Source organism: Leucopleurus acutus (genome assembly GCF_964270905.1).
Source record: "Leucopleurus acutus genome assembly, chromosome: 7".
Lineage (NCBI taxonomy): Eukaryota > Metazoa > Chordata > Mammalia > Artiodactyla > Delphinidae > Leucopleurus > Leucopleurus acutus.
Window position 1 is genome coordinate 86,200,790 of NC_139150.1, and position 21,797 is coordinate 86,222,586.

Consider the following 21,797-nt stretch of genomic DNA (forward strand, 5'->3'; position numbering starts at 1 on the left):
TCCCTGTATCTACCTCTAGTCCCAGGCAACAAATAATCTACTTTCTGTCTCTATAGTATGATTTGTCTATTCTGGACATTCTATAAGCATGGAATCATACAATATGTGGTCTTTTATGACTGGCTTCTTTCACTAAGCATTATGTTTTTTTTTCTACGGTACGCGGGCCTCTCACTGTTGCGGCCTCTCCCGTTGCAGAGCACAGGCTGCGGACGCGCAGGCTCAGCGGCCACGGCTCACGGGCCCAGCCGCTCCGCGGCATGTGGGATCTTCCCGGACCGGGGCACAAACCCGTGTCCCCTGCATCGGCAGGCAGACTCTCAACCACTGCGCCACCAGGGAAGCCCTCTTACCCATCTTTGAACTGAGTTTTTTCTTGTTGTTGAGGTTTAGGAGTTCTTTTTATAGTCTGGATATTAGTCCCTTATCAGATATATCATTCTCAAATGTTTTCACTCACTTACTAGGTGTTGGCTTAATATTAATGAAATCCAATTTATCTACTTTTGCTTTGTTTCTTGTGCTTTTGGTGTCATATTCCAAAAATCCCTGCCAAATCTAATGTCATGAAGATTTTCTCCAGTGTTTTCATCTAAGAGTTTTATAGTTTATTTTAAGGGGTTAAATGCAAAGGATTCCTAAAGGCTGAGGGCAAAGACCATTTCTGATAGAGCTTTAATTTCCAATAGCTTTACAAAAAAAATGTCACAAATTTCTTTGGCCCCCAGATTCTCTTAATGAGTTGTTAAAAATGAAATGTTCACCAATAAAAACAACTTTGAATTCCTTCATATAGTGAAGAAACATTTTGTAATATGATTAATTGCCTTTAAATTTGTCTGAATCTGTTTGATTTGTTTAGTCTAGATTTTGGAATATTATGTTTCTTAAAATAGGTTATTTGTGTACATCAAATATCTACTGCCTTGTAAATATACTGATCGTGTACGTGTGTGTCTGAACGATACACACTCACACTGAGTTGCACACTTCTTCCTTTTGTGTTCCATACTGCATATGTGGGGCTTTTTACTCAATGGGTGCCCAAGAGTCATTGTATGATCTACTTACTGACCTGAGAGTTGAGAGAATAGTAATTAAAAGAAGAAAATTTGTAAAACTTACCAATTTGCCATGTATCCCCTGAAAATAATCTCTCCACATAGAATACAACCATAACTATGAACATGCATTTCCTAAGAATTATAAAATTTTTCTCTTATAACCAAACTGATACATTTTGAAACTTAAGAATAGGGATGTTTAGTTTAACACCTACCGCCTTTGAGTGTTAAATCCATTAAGATGATTCTCTCTGAGTTCAGACACTAATGATAAAACCATCTGTAAAACAAAATCAGTTTCAGGTTAACTCACGCTGCAAACAGGATTACATCAGTTCTATTTTTCTTGATGTGAGTGATATTTCCGTTGAGATTCCCTACTCTCTTTCCCCACCAATCCTTTCCTTGTCTTACTTTGTCAAAGCAGTGCCAAGTCATATTTACTAATAACTTGGATTTTATGTTTAATGTCTGTTACTCCATATTCTGATGTAAGCAAATGAATAATAGACAAGTCATTAATTTCCCCCCAATTAAAACCAAGCCTGTTAAAAATAAAACCATGTTAGAGTTAGCTTACTTTTTTCCTTTCTTAACTTAGTTCTTTATTTTTTAAAAATGCTATTCATGTATAAAGCTTCCAAAAGACAGGAATAGTTAATAAACATTAAAAATCTCATAACAGTTTTTAGAAGAGCTATGTTAAGACCATAAGTTAAAATTTCTTGAATTCGGTTAAAATTTAAGGTAGACGAAATCACAGCTTTAATACTAAGATGTAAATATATAATACTATTTACAAGATTGTTATTATTGAATATTTTGCTTTAACATAAAATTCCTATCAGGTTATTTTTAAATACGAAATTCATCCAACAGTAAAAGGCTGTGTTTATATTGGTTAAGGAAATCTTTTCTCCCAAAAATCTTTGAGAGAATAAATGAGATGTATGTGTTAAGGGACAGAGAGGTTGGTTGATTTAGAATAACCTCTCCTGGTTTCCTTCTTCTTTCTCATAATCTCCCATCTCACATTTTTTCCTTACATGGTCATAAGTCCACCCAAGGTAAGAAGAGATAAACATAGAAAAGTTAAACATCTCTCCTGGAGGACTGAAATATTTCCATTTACCTTTTTTTCAGATGGTACATTAAGCAATGAAAATTTCAATACTAATAAATTAAAAATACTCACATTTTTAAGTAAACCAGGATAGTAATCTGTGGGTGCATACCCAAGAACTTGAGTAAAAAGATCAACTTCTTTTATATTAAATCTGAAGGTGGAAAGTATATGAGATAACAACCCCTAAAAAACATAAACAGAAAGAGAAAAAGGTCTTAAAAATGAATGTAAGTCCCCATTATATATAATGCCTAGAATCTGGGTCATTTGCAAATGGGGTGGTCTCTATGAAACGAATAATCTTAATTTGTCCAAGTAACTCTGGTCACTTTGATTCAGGTATAAAGAAGAAATAAGTTAGTAATAAAATTCTTACACTAAGTAAATTTAAACAAATACTAACAGTGAAAAAAACATATAACTAATGAACAGTGCTTTCACCATATTAAAAATGTGATCTTTACTGTTTTCAAACTCAGTAAAATATTTTTATCAGAGTAGAGGTGATAATTTAATACATAAAAAGGAATGCACCACAAATCACAAAGGAAAGATTATGCAGTAAATGGTGCTACGAAAACTATTTGAAAAAAATTAGATTCTCACCTTAAGTTATTTATTAAAATATACTTGAATTTACTGTAAATTAAAGAGATCAATGTAAAACTGAAATAAAATAATAAACAAGAAGAAAATACAAGTACTTTTCACATGTCTGAATGGGGAAGAACTTTGTAAACTGAAAATCAAGGAAGCAAATCACTGATCTTTTTAAATTAAAAAACAAAAAAACTCTTGTGTTTTCCAGCGAATAATATAAGCACAAAACTATGAGGAATATTAACAACAAACAATACAGACATATGTAATCAAATCAGTGTGCAAAATACCATATGACAAATACTAAGAGCATAAAAAAGGAGTATGAACAGATAATTTCTAAAACAAAACACAAATGCCCAAGAAACACATGGATAAATGTTCAGCCTCATAATCAAAAGACACGGGCTCGAACCTGTGTCTCCTTCATTGGTAGGCGGATTCTTAACCACTGCGCCACCAGGGAAGTCCTGGGAGCACAAATTTGTAAAGCCTTCCTGGGAAGTCACTTGATGATATGTAACCAAAGCATTAAAATTCATATCCTTTTATCCAGTAATTTGATTTCCAAAACTATATCCTAAGGAAAGATTTAGGTTCATGACAGTATTACTTATAACAGTGAAAAACTAGAAGCAACCAAAGCACCCAACAACATTGGATTGGCTGAATCCATCTTGGTTTATCCAACAGCATGAATCACATTGTCAAAAAGATATTTAATGACATAGGAAAAGACAATGTAACATTAATTTGAAAATCAAGGTGTAAAAACTGTATATTTAATGTGATATTAATTTTATATGCAAAAAAATACTAGGAAGAAATATGACAGTTAACATATATTATTTCTGGGAGTGATTTAGAATTTCTTCTTTATACTACCTGTATTTCCAAAGTTTCTACAATTACCATATCTTACTTTTTATCATAAAAAAATGTTTTGTAAAATGCAATTACACGCTTTAACTTATGTGTTTTTTCTCATAATTCCCTAATACAAATTGCTATGAAGGGACACAAGAGTTTTATCCCTGAATGAAATAAGCATAAGTCCTAGAAACAACATATTGAGGCCTTGCTATGGTTGCATAACTTCAAAACAGACACCTTAAACTTTAGACCTACAAATCTCTCTTTTAAAGTAAACTTAAAAATTGATAAGTACTTCTCATCGCTAAGAATAATATTTCTTACTGCCACCTAGTGGCAAACATTCTAAAGAAAAAACCATTAAAGATTCTGTAGGCACTGGCCCTTGGACAAAAATTAATTCCTACAGTCACACGATAATTGACTCATTTTAAAATGCTGACAAAGCAATCTTAGAAATCTTCTACTCCAACCCCCTCATTTTACTGATGAGGAAGTGAGCTTCTAAATACATAAATCATTATCTACAAAAAGATGTGCATGTATATGAATAGGCTCCGATTTGAAAGGCATAAAGAAAATGTGCAAATGCAACACGCTGACTAGTGATCTAAAATCCTTCAAGCGTGGAAAGTGCAGGAACCAACACAGCTGTGCATAAAACATTTTAAGCCCAATTTTGATTCATGTATGAGTTTGAACTCTGCTAATGTTTGAAAAGCCACTTAAAACTGCTTACACCAGGGGGCTTCCCTGGTGGTGCAGTGGTTGAGAATCTGCCTGCTAATGCAGGGGACACAGGTTTGAGCCCCGGTCTGGGAGGATCCCACATGCCGCGGAGCAACTAGGCCCGTGAGCCACAAATACTGAGCCTGCACATCTGGAGCCTGTGCTCCGCAACAAGAGAGGCCGCGATAGGGAGAGGCCCGTGCACCGCGATTAAGAGTGGCCCCCGCTTGCCACAACTAGAGAAAGCCCTCGCACAGAAACGAAGACCCAACACAGCAAAAATAAATAAATTAATTAAACTCCTACCCCCAACATCTTCTTTAAAAAAACAAACAAAAAAACCAAAAAAAAAAAAAAAAAACCTGCTTATACCATGAAAGTGAACTTTTGAGAAGAAAAGTTTTAAATAAATCAGGGGAAAGTCCATTTCCCTTGTTTTCAGGTGTTCTTTCTTGTCCTAGTCTCACTGTATCCGCTCCGTCTTGTAACAGGCAGCACATTCACAGGCGGGTTAGTAAAGCTGGAGCTATGAGGCTGTGGTTTGGCGCAGAGTATGGGTGTGGAAGAAGGGCTGTGGTTTATGCTTAGGCAAAGGGTTAGGAGAGCCAAATTGTGGTCAATACTCTTGAACTGAGACAGAGCACATATTTTATACTTCTCCAAACAATTTCTTCATCTGATCATTAAAGTCCTTTAGAATTTCCACCACTTTGGTCTCTACTACATCTATCTCTTTACACATAATATAAATAAAAACTTTGGTAAACAAGGATCTCTTATTCATTCATTCATTCATCAACAAACATATATTAAGTATGATCTGCATTCAAGCCACTCTACCGGGGCTATTGTGATAAGAAGCCCCCTACAATCCGATGAAGGGAGAGAGATGGAAATATCCGTAATACAAGACAGAATGCACTAAGTGCTATAATGAAGGGGTAAGACAATCACTGTGGAAACAGAGGAAGTAATGATTAATTCTAACTGTAGGGTTTCAGAGTGCTCTCAGAGATGATGACTTCTAAGCTGATTCTGACAGCTAGGGAAGGAGAGAAAGAGAGAGGAGAAGGAGGTGTAGGAAAGAGAGGGTGTGTAATGATGGCTGCGCTAGATGGAGAAAAATGACTAGAGGGATTAGAGAAGGGCGGTGGAAAAGCAGCCATGGTGTGTGGGCAAAGACATGGGAAATGTTCCTGTAACCCCTACTACTCCAATCCTTCACTGGATTCCTAAGCATAGCCTCCCCTACAGGGCCTCAGCCTACCTGGTCAAACTTACTTCTCCCGAGGAGGGACCTTCAAGATTGTGGAGGAGTAAGATGTGGAGATCACCTTCCTCCCCACAAATACATCAATAATACATCTATATGTGGAACAACTACTGAGCACCTACTGAACGCTGGCAGAAAACCTCAGACTTCCCAAAAGGCAAGAAATTCCCCACGTACCTGGGTAGGGCAAAAAGGAAAACAGAGACAAAAGAATAGGGATGGGACCTGCACCTCGGGGAGGGAGCTGTGAAGGAGGAAAAGTTTCCACACACTAGGAAGTCCCTTCACTGGAAGAGATGGGGAGTGGGTGGGGGGGGGAAGCTTTGGGGCCACGGAGGAGAACGCAGCAACAGGGGTGCAGAGGGCAAAGCGGAGAGATTCCTGCACAGAGGATCGGTGCTGACCAGCACTCACCAGCCCGAGAGGCTTGTCTGCTCATCCGCCAGGACGGGTGGGGGCTGGGAGCTAAGGCTCCAGCTTCAGAGGTCGTATCTGGGAGAGGACGGGGGTTGGCTGCGTGAACACAGCCTGAAGGGGGGTAGTGCGCCACAGCAAGCCGGGAGGGAGTCCGGGAAAAGGTCTGGACCTGCCTAAGAGTCAGGAGACCATTGTTTCAGGGTGCGCGAGGAGAGGGGATTCAGAGCACCACCTAAACGAGGTCCAGAGATGGGCGTGAGCCACGACTATCAGCACGGACCCCAGAGACGGGCATGAGACACTAAGGCTGATGCTGCATCCACCAAGGAACCTGTGTGCGAGCACAGGTCACTCTCCACACCTCCCCTCCCGGGAGCCTGTGCAGCCCGCCACTGCCAGGGTCCCGTGATCCAGGGACAACTTCCCCAGAAGAACACACAGCGCGCCTCAGGCTGGTGCAACGTCATGCTGGCCTCTGCCGCCGCAGGCTCGCCCCGCATGCCGTACCCCTTCCTCCCCCTGGCCTGAGTGAGCCAGACACCCCCTAATCAGCTGCTACTTTAAGCACGTCCTGCCTGGGCGGGAACAGACGCTCTCAGGCGACCTACATGCAGAGGCAGGGCCAAATCCAAAGCTGAACCCCAGGAGCTGTGAGAACAAACAAGAGAAAGGGGAATCTCTCCCAGCAGCCTCAGGAGCAGCGGATTAAATCTCCACAATCAACTTGATGTACCTGCATCTGTGGAATGCATGAATAGACAATGAACCATCCCAAATTGAGGAGGTGGACTTTGGGAGCAACTGTGGACTTGGGGTTGGCTTTCTGCATCTAATTTTGTTTCTGGTGTTATGTTTATTTTAGTTTAGTATTTAGAGCTTATATTATCATTGGTAGATTTGTTTATTGATTTGGTTGCTCTCTTCCTTTTTTTTTTACATATATATTTCCCTTTTTTTCTTTCTGTGAGTGTGTGTGTGTATGCTTCTTTTTGTGATTTTGTCTGTATAGCTTTGCTTTTACCATTTGTCCTAGGGTTCTGTCGGTTTTTTGTTTTGTTCTTTTTTAAGTATACAGTGTGCTCTTCTTATTTACTTATCTTTGGCTGCCCTGGGTCTTTGTTGCTGCGGGCGGGCCTTCTCCAGTTGCAGTGAGTGGGGGCCGCTCTTTGTTGAGGTGCGCAGGCTTCTTGTTGCGGTGCGCAGGCTTCTTGTTGCAGTGCGTGGGCTTCTCACTGTGGTAGCTTCTCTGGTTGCGGAGCACGGGCTCCAGGGGCAGGGGCTTCAGTAGCTGAGGCAGGCAGGCTCAGTAGTTTGGCTCATGGGCTCTAGAGAGCAGGCTCAGTAGTTGTGGTGCACGGGCCTAGCTGTTCCACGGCATGTGTGGTCTTCCCAGACGAGGGCTTGGACCCGTGTACCCTGGATTGGCAGGCGGAATGTTAACCACTGCGCCACCAGGGAAGCCCGGCACTCTTTTATATGTTTGCAAATTTCTTTCCTATATGGCTTGAAAGAAGACAGCTGGATTCTTGTATTTACTTCTGCATTTAATTTGTTGCAATATGTTTTTTTTAGTTGAACTATATGGAGAGTCTAGCCCCACACAGATATGTAGTTTTAAAACGCAGGAGTATTTTAATAGCTTCTTCACACAATTACACATATTCTCCTTTGATATTACACCAAAATTTATCAAGCGCTGCTCACCCTTTTTCCTGCAAGCCTATCTAGGAATGCAGGTAGAGCTGCCTGCCTTAGGTCTAGGGGGTGACGGGTGGTCTCTACCATGAGAAGGGCTGAAATTATCCACAATTTACTGGCCAAGACTTACCCTGAAAGCTGAAAGTCCTCAAAGAAACTTTTACCTTTTGTCCTAGGGTTCTGTCTGTCCGATTTTTTGTGTTTTTTTTCTGTTTTTGTATAGTTTTTAGCGCTTGTTATCATTGGTGGATTTGTTTTTTGGTTTGGTTGTTCTTTCTTTTTTTTTTTTATTACTTTCTTATTTTTTTATGTTTAATAATTTTTTAAATTTTTTATTTTAATAACTTTTATGGTTTCCTTCCTTTCTTTCTTTCTTTTTCTCCCTTTTCTTCTGAGCTGAGTGTCTGACAGGGAATTGGTGCTCTGGCCGTCTGTCAGGCCTGAGCCTCTGAAGTGGGAGAGCCAAGTTCAGGCCACTGACACACCAGAGACTTCCTGGCCCCATGTAATATCAAACGATGAAAGCTCTCCCAGAGATCTCCATCTCAACGGTAAGACCCAGCTCCACTCAACAACAAGCAAGCTACAGTGCTGGACACCCTATGCCAAACAACTAGCAAGACAGGAACACAACCCCACCCATTAGAAGAGAGGTTGCCTAAAATCATACTAAGTTCACAGATACCCCAAAACACACCACTGGATGCGGTTCTGCCCACCAGAAGACAAGATCCATCCTCATCCACCAGAACACAGGCAACAGTCCCCTCGACCAGCAAACCTACACAACCCTCTGAAGCAAGCTTAGCCACTGGGGGCAGACACCAAAAATAACGGGAACTACCGAACTGCAGCCTGCAAAAAGGAGACCCCAAACACAGTTTAAGTTAAGCAAAATGAGAAGACAGAGAAACACACAGCAGATGAAGGAGCAAGGTAAAAACCCACCAGACCAAACAAATGAAGAAGAAACAGGCAGTCTACCTGAAAAAGAATTCAGAGTAATGACAGTAAAGATGATCCAAAATCTTGGAAATAGAATGGAGAAAATACAAGAAACATTTAACAAAAGGGAGAAGACTCAAAATCAACAGAATTAGAAATGAAAAAGGAGAAGTAACAACTGACACTGTAGAAATACAAAGGATCATGAGAGATTACTGCAGGCAACTCTACGCCAATAAAATGGACAACCTGGAAGAAATGGACAAATTCTTAAAAAAGCACAACCTTCCAAGACTGAACCAGGAAGAAATAGAAAATATAAACAGATCAATCACAAGCACTGAAATTGAAACTGTGATTAAAAATCTTCCAACAAACAAAAGTCCAGGACCAGATGGCGTCACAGGCAAATTCTACCAAACATTTAGAGAAGAGCTAACACCTATCCTTCTCAAACTCTTCCAAAATATAGCAGAGGGAGGAACACTTCTAAACTCATTGTACGAGGCACCATCACCCTGATACCAAAACCAAAGATGTCACAAAAAAAGAAAACTACAGGCCAGTATCACTGATGAACATAGATGCATAAATTCCTCAACAAAATACTAGCAAACAGAATCCAAGAGCACATTAAAGGGATCATACACTATGATCAAGTGGGGTTTATCCTAGGAATGCAAGGATTCTTCAATAGATGCAAATCAATCAACGTGATACACCATATTAACAAACTGAAGGAGAAAAACCATATGATCACCTCAACAGATGCAGAAAAAGCTTTCAACAAAATTCAACACCCATTTATGATAAAAACCATCCAGAAAGTAGGCACAGAGGGAACTTTCCTCAACATAATAAAGACCATATGTGACAAACGCACAGCCAGCATCGTTCTGAATGGGAAAAACTGAAACCATTTCCACTAAGATCAGGAACAAGACAAGGTTGCCCACTCTTACCACTATTATTCAACATAGTTTTGGAAGTTTTAGCCACAGAAATCAGAGAAGAAAAAGAAATAAAAGGAATCCAAATTGGAAAAGGAGAAGTAAAACTGTCACTGTTTGCAGATGACATGATACTATACATAGAGAATCCTAAAAATGCCACCAGAAAAGTACTAGAGCTAATCAATGAATTTGGTAAAGTAGCAGGATACAAAATTAATGCACAGAAATCTCTTGCATTCCTATAAACTAATGATGAAAAATCTGAAAGAGAAAATAAGGATACACTCCCATTTACTATGGCAACAAAAGGAAGAAAATACCTAGGAATAAACCTACCTAAGGAGAGAAAAGACCTGTATGCAGAAAACTATAAGACACTGATGAAAGAAATTAAAGATGATACAAACAGGGCTTCCCTGGTGGCGCAGTGGTTGAGAGTCCGCCTGCTGATGCAGGGGACACGGGATCGTGCCCTGGTCTGGAAAGATCCCACATGCTGCGGAGCGTCTGGGCCCGTGAGCCATGGCCGCTGAGCCTGCGCGTCCGCTGAGCCTGCGCGTCCGTAGCCTGTGCTCTGCAACGGGAGAGGCCACAATGGTGAGAGGCCCGCGTACCGCAAAAAAAAAAAAAAAAAAAAAAAAAAGATGATACAAACAGATGGAGAGATATACCATGTCCTTGGATTGGAAGAATCAGCATTGTGAAAATGACTATACTCCCCAAAGCAATCTACAGATTCATCGCAATTCCTATCAAACTACCAATGGCAATTTTTCACAGAACTAGAACAAAAAAATTCACAATTTGCATGGAAACACAGAAGACCCTGAAGAGCCAAAACAATCTTGAGAAAGAAAAATGGAGTTGGAGGAATCAGGCTCCCTGACTTCAGACTATACTACAAAGCTACAGTAATCAAGACAGTATGGTACAGTCACAAAAACAGAAATATAGATCAATGGAACATGACAGAAAGCCCAGATATAAACCCTCGCACATATGGTCACCTTATCTTTGATAAAGGAGGCAAGAATATACAATGGAGAAGAGACAGTCTCTTCAGTAAGTGGTGCTGGGAAAACTGGGCAACTATGTGTAAGAGAATGAAATTAGAACACTCCCTAACACCATACACAAAAATAAACTGGATTAAAGACCTAAATGTAAGGCCAGACACTATCAAACTCTCAGAGGAAAATACAGGCAGAACACTCTATGACATAAATCACAGCAAGATCCTCTCTGACTCGCCTCCTAGAGAAATCAAAATAAAAACAAAAATAAACAAATGGGATCTAATGAAACGCAAAAGCTTATGCACAGCAAAGGAAACGTATAAACAAGACAAAAAGACAACCCTCAGAATGGGAGGAAATATTCGCAAACGAAGCAACTGACAAAGGATTAATCTCCAAAATATATAAACAGCTCATGCAGCTCAATATCAAAAAAACAAACAACACAATCCAAAAATGGGCAGAAGACCTAAATAGACATTTCTCCAAAGAAAATATACAGATGGCCAACAAACACATGAAAAGATGCTCAACAGCACTAATCATTAGAGAAATGCAAATCAAAACTACAATGAGATATCACCTCGCAATGGTCAGAATGGCCATCATCAAAAAATTTACAAACAATAAATGCTGGAGAGGGTGTGGAGAAAAGGGAACCCTCTTGCACTGTTGGATGGGAATGTAAATTGACACAGCCACTATGGAGAAGAGTACGGAGGTTCCTTAAAAAACTAAAAATAGAACTACCATATGACCCAGCAATCCCACTACTGGGCATATACCCTCAGAACACCATAATTCAAAAAGAGTCATGTACCACAATGTTCACTGCAGCACTATTTGCAATAGCCAGGACATGGAAGGAACTTAAGTGTCCACTGACAGATATATGGATAAAGAAGATGTGGCACTGGGCTTCCCTGGTGGCGCAGTGGCTGAGAGTCTGGCTGCCGATGCAGGGGACACGGGTTCGTGCCCCAGTCTGGGAGAATCCCACATGCCATGGAGCAGCTGGGCCCGTGAGCCACGGCCGCTAAGCCTGCGTGTCCGGAGCCTGTGCTCCGCAACGGGAGAGGCCACAGCAGTGAGAGGCCCGCATACCGGAAAAAAATAAATAAGTAAAAAAGAAGATGTGGCACATATATACAATGGAATATTACTCAGCCCTAAAAAGAAACGAAATTGAGTTATTTGCAGTGAGGTGGATGGGACTAGAGACTGTCATACAGAGTGAACTAAGTCAGAAAGAGAAAACCAAATACCGTATGCTAACACATAGTTATGGAATCTAAAAAAAAAAAAGAAAAAAAGGTTCTGATAAACCTAGGGGCAGGACAGGAATAAAGACGCAGATGTAGAGAATGGACTTGAGGACACTGAGAGGGGGAAGGGTAAGCTGGGGCAAAGTGAGAGAGTGGCATTGACAAATATACACTACCAAATATAAAATAGATAGCTAGTGGGAAGCAGCTGCATAGCACAGGGAGATCACCTCGGTGCTCTGTGTCCCCCTAGAGGGGTGGCATAGTGAGGGTGGGAGGGAGACACAAGAGGGAGGGGATATGGGGATATATGTATACATATAGCTGATTCACTTTGTTATACAGCAGAAACTAACACACCTTTGTAATGCAATTATACTCCAATAAAGATGTTAAAAAAACCCCACAAAACTTATTTCTCCCAATCTTTCTCTTTGATCCCTGTGATTTGGTAACATCAGACTCCCTGCTGGTCTCCAGACTCACCCAGCCCTTTCCCACTGCCATACCATTTCTTTCTCCTGAGAAACCCAACAACCCTCACTCATCTCTAGCTGCCAAAGGTATACCAATCTTTCAAAATCCATCTTTCTCCAAGATTCCTCTTCCAGTTCCCAACAGTATGAGACAGAATTCTCCTGAAATCTCCACGGTATCCTTTTCGTATTTCTCTCACAATGCCTTCCAAGTTCTGCCTTGTAGTTATATTTCCCCATTCTACTCATTAGCACACAGGCTCTCCAAGGAAAAGACTGTCTTACTAATATTTATATTCTTTAGAGCAACTGTTAACTTGCCCTTGGCATTTCACACACTAGGTGTTCAATAAACCTTAGCTGAATCAAACTCATTAGAATGAATCGCTCATTTACACTCACTGAACAATAAGATTATTGCAGGATTCCTTTGTGACCCATTACAGTACAAAATGATAAATCTTTTCACAATTTTCTAAGTTTTAGTCCATGAAATACCCACATAATACTGGAAAAAAACATTACATTGCTATGTACTTTTATTTCAAAGAGTATTACTTAATTTCATAACACCGCCTGGAACCTGGCACATTGATGTGGATGTGATTTCATTGAATAAAAAACTGCTTTGGTGCAGCTCTGCCTGTGGCAACCTATGAGTATGCCACAGTATTAGAGCACCCAGAAGGGACAGGAGAATCAGTAAGTAGCAAGGACCATCTTTGCTGAAAGGGGCACTGGAAAATTACAAAATTATCTCAGATATGTATGCTTAAATAAAAATTATACATTTGAAAAACATTTTTTCCCCAGCAAACCCAAATAAGAAAACAAACGTTTTGTTAGTTCAATCCAATTTATTCAATTATTCTTGGCCCAAAAATTTAATCCTCGAGGTACAGCACAACATGTTTAATCTTCTCTTTTCTCAAGCTTTCACAGAAGTATCTGGTGTATTCAGACCTTGGCCAGCAGAGATGCTGCCATTTTGAATATTTGGCAGGTTCTTTAACCATATGAAATACCTGTGCCCAAACACTGAAGTAGTCATTTTCTTTTTTATGTTCCCATGACATTTTATGTAAATATCTAATAAAACATTTATATTCTTATTCTGAAATTGTTTATTTACTTAAGCAATATTAAAATTCCCAAATTAATAAATCACTGCTAAGTGATTTAGATTTTTCTAAATTAGACACCATAGTGAAAATTGTCTAATTTTCTTAATAACACAATCTTAAATTATCATTTCTCCCTGCCAACAAAGGCAATCTAGAAACTAGACCAACATGTAAGCATCAACTAAATATATTACTTCACTGAAAAAAAAAGTTGCCCTCTATAAAGTACTAAAATGGCAAGAAATGCTCTGTGCACAGCACTACATAACAAAACAAGAAAGAAGACAAGTGTTATAAAACTTAAAAAAACACATAGTAAAGACCTGCATAAATGCGGAGATAAATCAATACTATGGTCATATCAAGAAAAATTCAATGTCATAAAGATGTCAATTCTCTGTCATATAGACTCAATGCAATACCATCAACAACCCTAAATATGTTTTTTAGTGGAACTTCAGAAGCTTTTCTAAAATTTCCATAGAAAAGCAAGTGACCAAGCACAGCACATGCTAAGGGAAAGAAGAAAATGATAGAAGTAAACATATAGGGTGACTCCATTTCTATGAAGTTCAAAAACAGGCACACTAAACAAGATGCTGATCAGGGGTACATATACAATGGGCAGAACTACATATTCCTCAAATTACTTCTGGATGCAGGTTCTAAGAGACAAAGAATAAATCAAATGAAATATTTCACACCATCACAACAGCTATTCTGCGCCTGTTAGTCTGAAGCACCCGTAATTCTGAGACTTCTCAGGAAGGAAATATCATTATTATGATGTAGTTTCACTTCTAAGTCTTCTAAAATCTGAAATCCTTAATATCTGAAATTATAAGGAAGACTTCATTATATAAGATATAATGCATACCCATTGCTGATAAAACTAAAAAAATAAGATAAAAATTGCTTGAAAACTTATTTAGAATTGTTATAATTTTTTTAAGCTTCCATGTATTTGTTATTTCTATAAATTAAGAATTAAAATATAGTTCAACATGTAACTGGTACACCCAATACTAGAATAATCTATAATTAAAATCGAGAAGAAATGAATCCTAAATTAAGGTATAGGTTTATTTCTAATGCATTCTTTCTAAAAATCAGACATGTCTAAATTAATTTAAAATCATTTTGAGGGGAAAAATCCTCATTATTTGCATTACAAATATTTGTGATAATGTATTCTTTAGCAAAGTAATAATGGACGGTTAAATTTTTTAAGGAATGAAGACAGGCTAAGCTTAGGATTTGTACATTATTTCCTTCAAACACAAAATGGCAGTCTGAATAAATTAACGTAAACAATGCCAAAGAAAACAAGCAATGCCCAATTCCCAATCTGGAACCCAACAACTTGTTTCCTACAGTTAACGGTCTTGCTTATTAGTCTTACTAGGGCATCACAGGTTCAAACTAATAGATCTACAATTACAAGAGTTCCTTTTATTTCAATACAATATTTCCCTGTTAAATGACTTCCAATTTCACAGTCTATATCTACTTAAGCACAAGTGGACAAAGCTGAATTCGGTGGACAACTTACTACTGAAGAAAAACTAACCATATAAAACATGTGTTGAGAAACACTTTTCCCTATTACATGGTTGGGAAGCAAAATTCAATTAGTAGTTAGTCATTGATTATTTTGCCTCCTTCATAAACCACACTCTGAGATGTATAAAATTTCAAATGTGATTTCAAATCAGGGAGGAAGCCAGAGTATAACAGTTTTTTTTTCCCTTAGAAAGCCTGAAAGCCTACCATTTAAAACAAATGGATTTATTACCCAGCACCCTTTTAAGTAAAGGTTAGTGCTGAGAAACTATGTATTGATCAAGCCCCTTCATGGGGCTGCTGAAATACCTTGAGATGAGTAGGTTTTCTCAATCTTGGCATTATTGACATTTTGGGGCCTGATAATTCTTTGCTACAGGGGTGGTGGTGCTGGTGAGGGGGATGCATTTCTGGCCTCTATCCACTAGATACCAATAATAACCCCCCTCCAAGTTGTGATAACCAAAATTGTCTCGAGACTTTGCCAAATCCCCTCAAAAGCAAAATAGTCCTGGCTAAGAAACTCTGGTTTAAACATATACAATCAGCCCTCCATATCCATGGGCTCTGCCTCTGCAGATTCAACCCACTGTGGGTTGAAAATATTTGGGAAAAAGAGTTTCCAGAAAGTTCCAAAAAGCAAAGCTTGAATTTTGGTGTACCGGCAACTAATTACATAGCATTTACAGTGTATTTACAACTATTTACATCGCATTTACATTATATTAGGTATTATAAGTAATCTAGAGATGATTTAAAATACACAGGAGGATGTGTGTATGTTATTAGCAAATATTATGCCACTTCATATAAGGGACTTGAGCATCAGAGGGTTTTGGTATCCTCAGGGAGGGGTGGGGATGGGGTATGTGGTGTTGGGGGTACTGAAACCAACCCCCTAGGATAGGGACGGATAACTGTCTGCTTTTTAAAATCAGTTTGTATTATACTTTTTGAATATTCCTTTGTCTCTGGTATAAAGATGAATACTGGCAATATAAAGGAGACCTTGTGACTGATACAGAAATAACTCCAGGAGTTAGTATTTTATGAAGAAAGTAAGTTGCAGAATAATACATCCAGTATAACTCCATTAATGTGAAAAGAAACATAAAACAAATTAACATATTTTCATATATAAATGCAGAGAAGACTAGAAGGATCTACAGTCAATTGATATATCAGCGTTACTTCTGTGGAGGGATATAAGGTTGGGGGAAGGCTGCTATGTCTGGATTTATTAGATCTTCTTTTGAGACTATTAATGTCTTATTTGTATAATTTAAGAAATAAAGAAAAAGAAAGAAAAAAGGTCACGGGACTTTCAAATTAAACAGACTTTGAGTCCTAGTTACATGACCTTGGTGTAATTTTTTCTTTAACAGTGTTATGTCTCCTCAGTTCCTTCTTCTATAAACTGTAGATTATGAAACTGATTTTATAGGTTTGTTATAAAATTAAATGAGACATATACATGGGAAGTAGCTAGCATGGTGTGTCAGCTCACAGCACATGCTTGATCATCAGTGGCTGCTATATCGTAAGTCTCAGTTTGGGTAAAAATGAAACCTATTCCTGGGTTCTGGGTACCTTTAATCTTCTCTCTCTTCATTATCACAGTCAAGGTCTGTGTTCTGCTCTCTGACTCATCATAAAGGCCTGGTCTCGCATATACTTACCTAACAGCGAGGGGAGCATCTCTAGGTTTGCCACAATCAAGTAAGAAATGTATGAGGAGACCCAAGAGGAGCTGTATGTGAAAACTGGGTTGCCTACCTCAGTGTTTCTCCTGGTGTGATGTGTAAATACCTGGATCTGAATCATCTGTTTTCTTACTACCATACAGAGAGTCCACTGAATCAAAACCGCAGGCTGCAGAGCTCTAGAATCTGCTTTTCCAACAGGATCACCACCCATCTCACTGCACTGTGACCCGAGCACCTGACCACAGCTGAAACACTATGTATCTAAACGCTATGTATATTCACGTCCTATGCACTGGGGAGAAAACTGAGAGAACAGAGAGAATCCCAGGTCTGGGGTTCCTGGGAAGGCAGAAATTATTGCCCAGTGAAAGGAAAAACATTAATTTTCTTTCTACTTATTATTTCTGTCCATACTTTTAAGTCTTTATAATCAATAAAACTTATATCCCTATAATTGCTGTTACCAGGAAATCTGAAACAATTAAGTGTTTGAGTTTGTTTTCTCTATAGGTTATCTGTTTCCTACTAATTTCTACTCCTGCAGTTTCCCATTCTCTCATTTGTATAAGGTCCACCTCTCATCCCCCAACTAATAATCCTTCCCTGCATGACTTGTGGGCCCCTGTCTCTTCTCTTAACCCTTTTCTCATTTCACTCTGGATACTCAAAATTATGGTATGATATCCCTGTATAATTTTTTTAAATAATATTACAGATGAAAAGTTATGAATGATACCTAAAATCAAATTCAGAATGAGAATTTCTTTTAATTTAAAACTTGGTATATGTAATATTTTCACAATGGCATATTGTGCATTCTGGTACGCTATTATTCAAGTCCTTTGGACATCAATTAAATGTACCAATTTCTCTCACTTAAAATATGGAGCAAAGTTATTCCCATTCCTTTTGCACTTTTACATCCATAGCCAGAACAAATTACGGCACAGATTTCTGTAGCTTTTCCTTCAAAATCCTGCTTTCAATTTTTTTTTAAATTTATATGTCCCATTGCAGTTTAAATAAAATGATCTACAATAAAAAACTTAACTGGCCTGGTATTTTTAGAGCCTGTTTTACTATGAAATAAACACTCAGAAATCTGGAAAATTGCAGTGGTTAGGTTTGTAAGTGTGAAGGAAGGCTGCTCATTCACAGAACCGCCTAACACCCATTGTTTACATAGCTTACTCCATGAGCAGGATGCTGACACGACACAATTCACAGAATTTCTAAACACAGTTCCAATCATAACAAAGTCTGCAATTTTTACTTTTGCTTACAGAACCTCTTGCTTGCTCGCTCATTAGTTCCGAGGGGCAGGGGAGAGAGGATAGAGTTGGTTTTCCGAAAACCAAAATCAAAAGGCTTTAGAAAATAAGCCTGAACTAAATAACAGTATGAATGATTTAAACAATGGCATTAAAACACATCAATAATCATGTAACATAGAAAGACTATAAGTATATAGACATAGAAATGTATACTTTACTAAATACACTTACTATAAGCCACTCACGTGTTTGATAAATACGTTGCCAAGCTTAAATAATCACACCCTCAACTCCCTGCTTTCTGCCCACTCCCTTTCTAAAGTACTATGGTACTTGCCTTGTAAAACCCTGACCCTTGTGAATCCAGTTCTGCACTTTCTCTTTACCAGTCAGTGCCCACACAGCTGAACTGCTAAGAACATCAGACACCTGAGCCAATGACTCTGATTTCATTACCACAATCCTTGCTGGGCACTGTGCTGCCTGCCTCCCAACCCACCCTCCTATGCTTCCCTAGTCAGTCTGCTTGGCAACTTCCTGAGCAATTATTTCACGTCTTCTCTCTCATCACATCACCCCCGCTTCCCTGCTGAGGACCTTGCCTCATATACAGTTGAAAAAACAGCAATTAGCTTGAACTTCTCATCTCATCACCAAGCGGCTGACAACCCTACACGCACCTACACACACCCCTTTTCTGTCCTCCCTCCTGTTCTGAAGGAAGAAGTGTCTCTGTTACCATAAAGTGGAGTTGGCCACTTGGTCTCTGACCCCCTCAACTCCCTTCTTGGCCAGGACTCTCTACAGCAGTGATCCCTAGTCCCTCTGGCATCAGCACTGAATTGCTCATGTCAGCTTACAAACATGCCTTAAGATGTCCCTGCATTAACATCTCCTTCCTTCTAATCGCTGCCCATTTCTTTGCTCTCCATTTAACAGTTTCCTGAGAAAGATGTCTAAACTCGCCTTCTCGACTTCCCACCTCACATTCATTCTTCAGTCTTCTCTCCCTCCCGATTCACCGATCAGAACTCCATGATGCAAACCAATGGATCCGCTTCTGCCCCATCCTTGCTCACCTCCTCAGCAGTAAGCTAGTGTTGACTCTCCTCCCAGGGGACCACCCTGCACACCTCCAGTTCAGAAACAGACTGCACCTCATGGCACTGTGGCACACACCTGTGCGGATACACACGTTGTCCCTAGCTTCTGCTTGCTTGAAATACTTTTGTCTTAGCTGGTAGCACACTACACTATACACGGTTCTTCCCTCATCCTGTCTAATTTGCTGCTACTTTCTCCTCAGCCTGATTTTTAAATGCTGGAGTCCTCAGAGTTCAGTAATCCCCCAGGAGATTTTATCTAGTTCCATGATTTTAGATACCATTTATTGCCAATATCTTCTGTCATAAAGAGTTTAAATCCATTTTTGATGTCTGACTGCTGACAGCTTTCAAGTCCCACTGCTCCCCTTTCCTCTTCTGCCCCACATCTGGGCAAGCTGATAAAGAAGCTGATAAGAAGGCCTGGGTGGAAGTTCAAACCTTGCGAGGCCCAGCTCACACAGGGTAACTCTTGCCCCAAGTGCATCCTCTATTCACCATGAAAGCTAAACCAGTCTCCTTTCCTGCTCTCTCAAGCCACTTTGGAACAGCTGGGGAACCAGCCCTGCTCCCCCATTATGTGAGTAATAAATCTTTTCATACCCTCTTGGTATGGGTGTGGTACCCTCTTGGTTTGGTGCCCTCTTGGTTTGAGTGTAAGACCATCAGTCTCTATATCAGAACCAAATTGGGGGATGGTGTGTTAGGAGGTCCATCCTCTCCTGCAGGGTGACTGCAACACATTCCAAAATTCTAGCTCCAGCCCTGCCCCCTCTCCTACGCTCTAAATTCATATACGTTAACTGGCTTACTTGATATCTTTTAATGTGTAATAGATATCTCAAAAAAAAATTCCTAGCTTCCCAACTTAGCCAGCTTTCTAAATGTTTTAGAGCCTCACCTTTTTGGAGTGAAGGTATGATATTTTTCACAGTGGGCTGTTAAATACAATTATGTGTGAACAAACTACAGAGCACCATCCAAATATAAGTTGTTAATATAACTTCCTTTGACATGCCCTTCAGACAAAAAGTACTTTTAATTTGGCTATTTTTTTAAATTTACTAAAATTATAGGAACAACAGATAAAGATCATTATGGAAGTTTAAGAGATATATAAAGCTATACTCATAAGGTAAAAATTCTCGGGTATTACAATAATTATAGAATTCTATTTCTAGCTTGTTTTTCCCCGGATATCAGTCTTTTCTTATACAGTTTTGTTTCCTACCACATTCCTGGCCTCCATTCATCCAAAGGTTACATGTGAGACTGTGAATAGAAAGAATTTCATTAAACAAAACAATTTCATAAATTAATATATGTTAAAATCAATGGAAACCAAGATTCTCTTGTCAGAGAGTTGCTTTAATATAAAAACTTTACTGTAAGTATCTATAATTCGAAATAAATTAGAGGATATTTACTGAGCACCTACTTTGTACCTCACAACAGTGAACAAGACTGTTTAGTCACTGCACTCATGTAGTTTTTACTCTAGTAAGGGGAGGGGGAAGAGGAAATGAATAAATAAAGAGGTAAACAATATAATGACAAATGTTATAGAGGAAATAATCAGGGTGCTGTGATTAGAAAAGAAAAAGGGAGGGAGAGAATGGGATTTACTTCAGATAAGTAAGGAAAGGCAACTCTGAAAACTGAGCATGGGACCAAAAGCTTGTTGAAGGAAGAGCATTGCAGGCCAGAACAAATGCAAGAAAGAAAGTACTGCTGAAGAAAGCCCAAGAAGGCCAGTGGAGCTGGGCCGTGGTGAGCAGAGGGAAGAATGGTATGAGATGAGGATGGAGATGAAATGGGATTCAAATCGGTGTCTTACAGGCTGTGGTAATAAGGACTACGGATGTTATATCCAGTGCAACAGAATGACACTAAAGGGTGTATAGTAGGAATGTAACTTGATTTGATATTTTTAAAGGTATTATATTTGAGCTTTATTTTGCAGATAGTGAGGAACAATGAAAATGTTTCTCAGTGACATTAGCTATGCTTATGAAGATTGGGTTGGCAACACTGTTCAAGACAGACTGGAAGAGGAAGATACTGGAGGTTGAGAGACTAATAGCCAGCTATTATGTAAAGTCAAAACATAGTAAGTGTTTGAATTGCAACGATAGCAAAGAAATGAAAAAGAAGGATGAAAGGGACATACACTACACAGGTGGAATGGATAGAATTTGGTTCAACTGGTGCAAAAGAGGAGGAATTAGAATTGTGGAGGGGGTTTTCAACCTAGAGACTAAATAATGCTGCCATAAGGAAGACATACAAAGTACAAAGGCGTAGGCCTGCTAAAGGGAAGATAATGCATTCAGTTTTGGCCATGACACTACTTTCTTTTCATTCTGCTACCTCACTACATTATTCTGGTCCAGAATTCCAGTGTGTCTCATCTAAGGCTGGGCATCAGTGTCATTAGGGACCCCAAGCCACAGATCAATCCTACAGAAGAAGGTGGAGGTTATTTTCTTTTTAATTCCATTGGTGATTCTGATGTGCAGCTAGAGCTGAAACTTACTGGCTCACACGGAGTACAAGAACAGGATTGATTTCTTGTATTCTTTGCTGGAGGAT

At 39.2% G+C, this 21,797-nt stretch overlaps 1 protein-coding gene across 2 annotated transcripts in view; it reads right to left on the minus strand.

Annotated features, from left to right (window-relative positions):
• The window catches only part of FANCC (FA complementation group C), a 259,780-nt gene that overhangs the window by 73,303 nt on the left and 164,680 nt on the right, over positions 1-21,797 (minus strand). For both annotated transcript variants that reach the window (XM_082843477.1, XM_082843478.1), the window contains 2 exons: positions 2,260-2,373; positions 1,280-1,344 (listed from right to left, as the gene is read on the minus strand). In XM_082843477.1, coding sequence (XP_082699603.1) covers positions 1,280-1,344; positions 2,260-2,373 — 179 coding nt within the window. The remainder of the gene's footprint in view (positions 1-1,279; positions 1,345-2,259; positions 2,374-21,797) is intronic.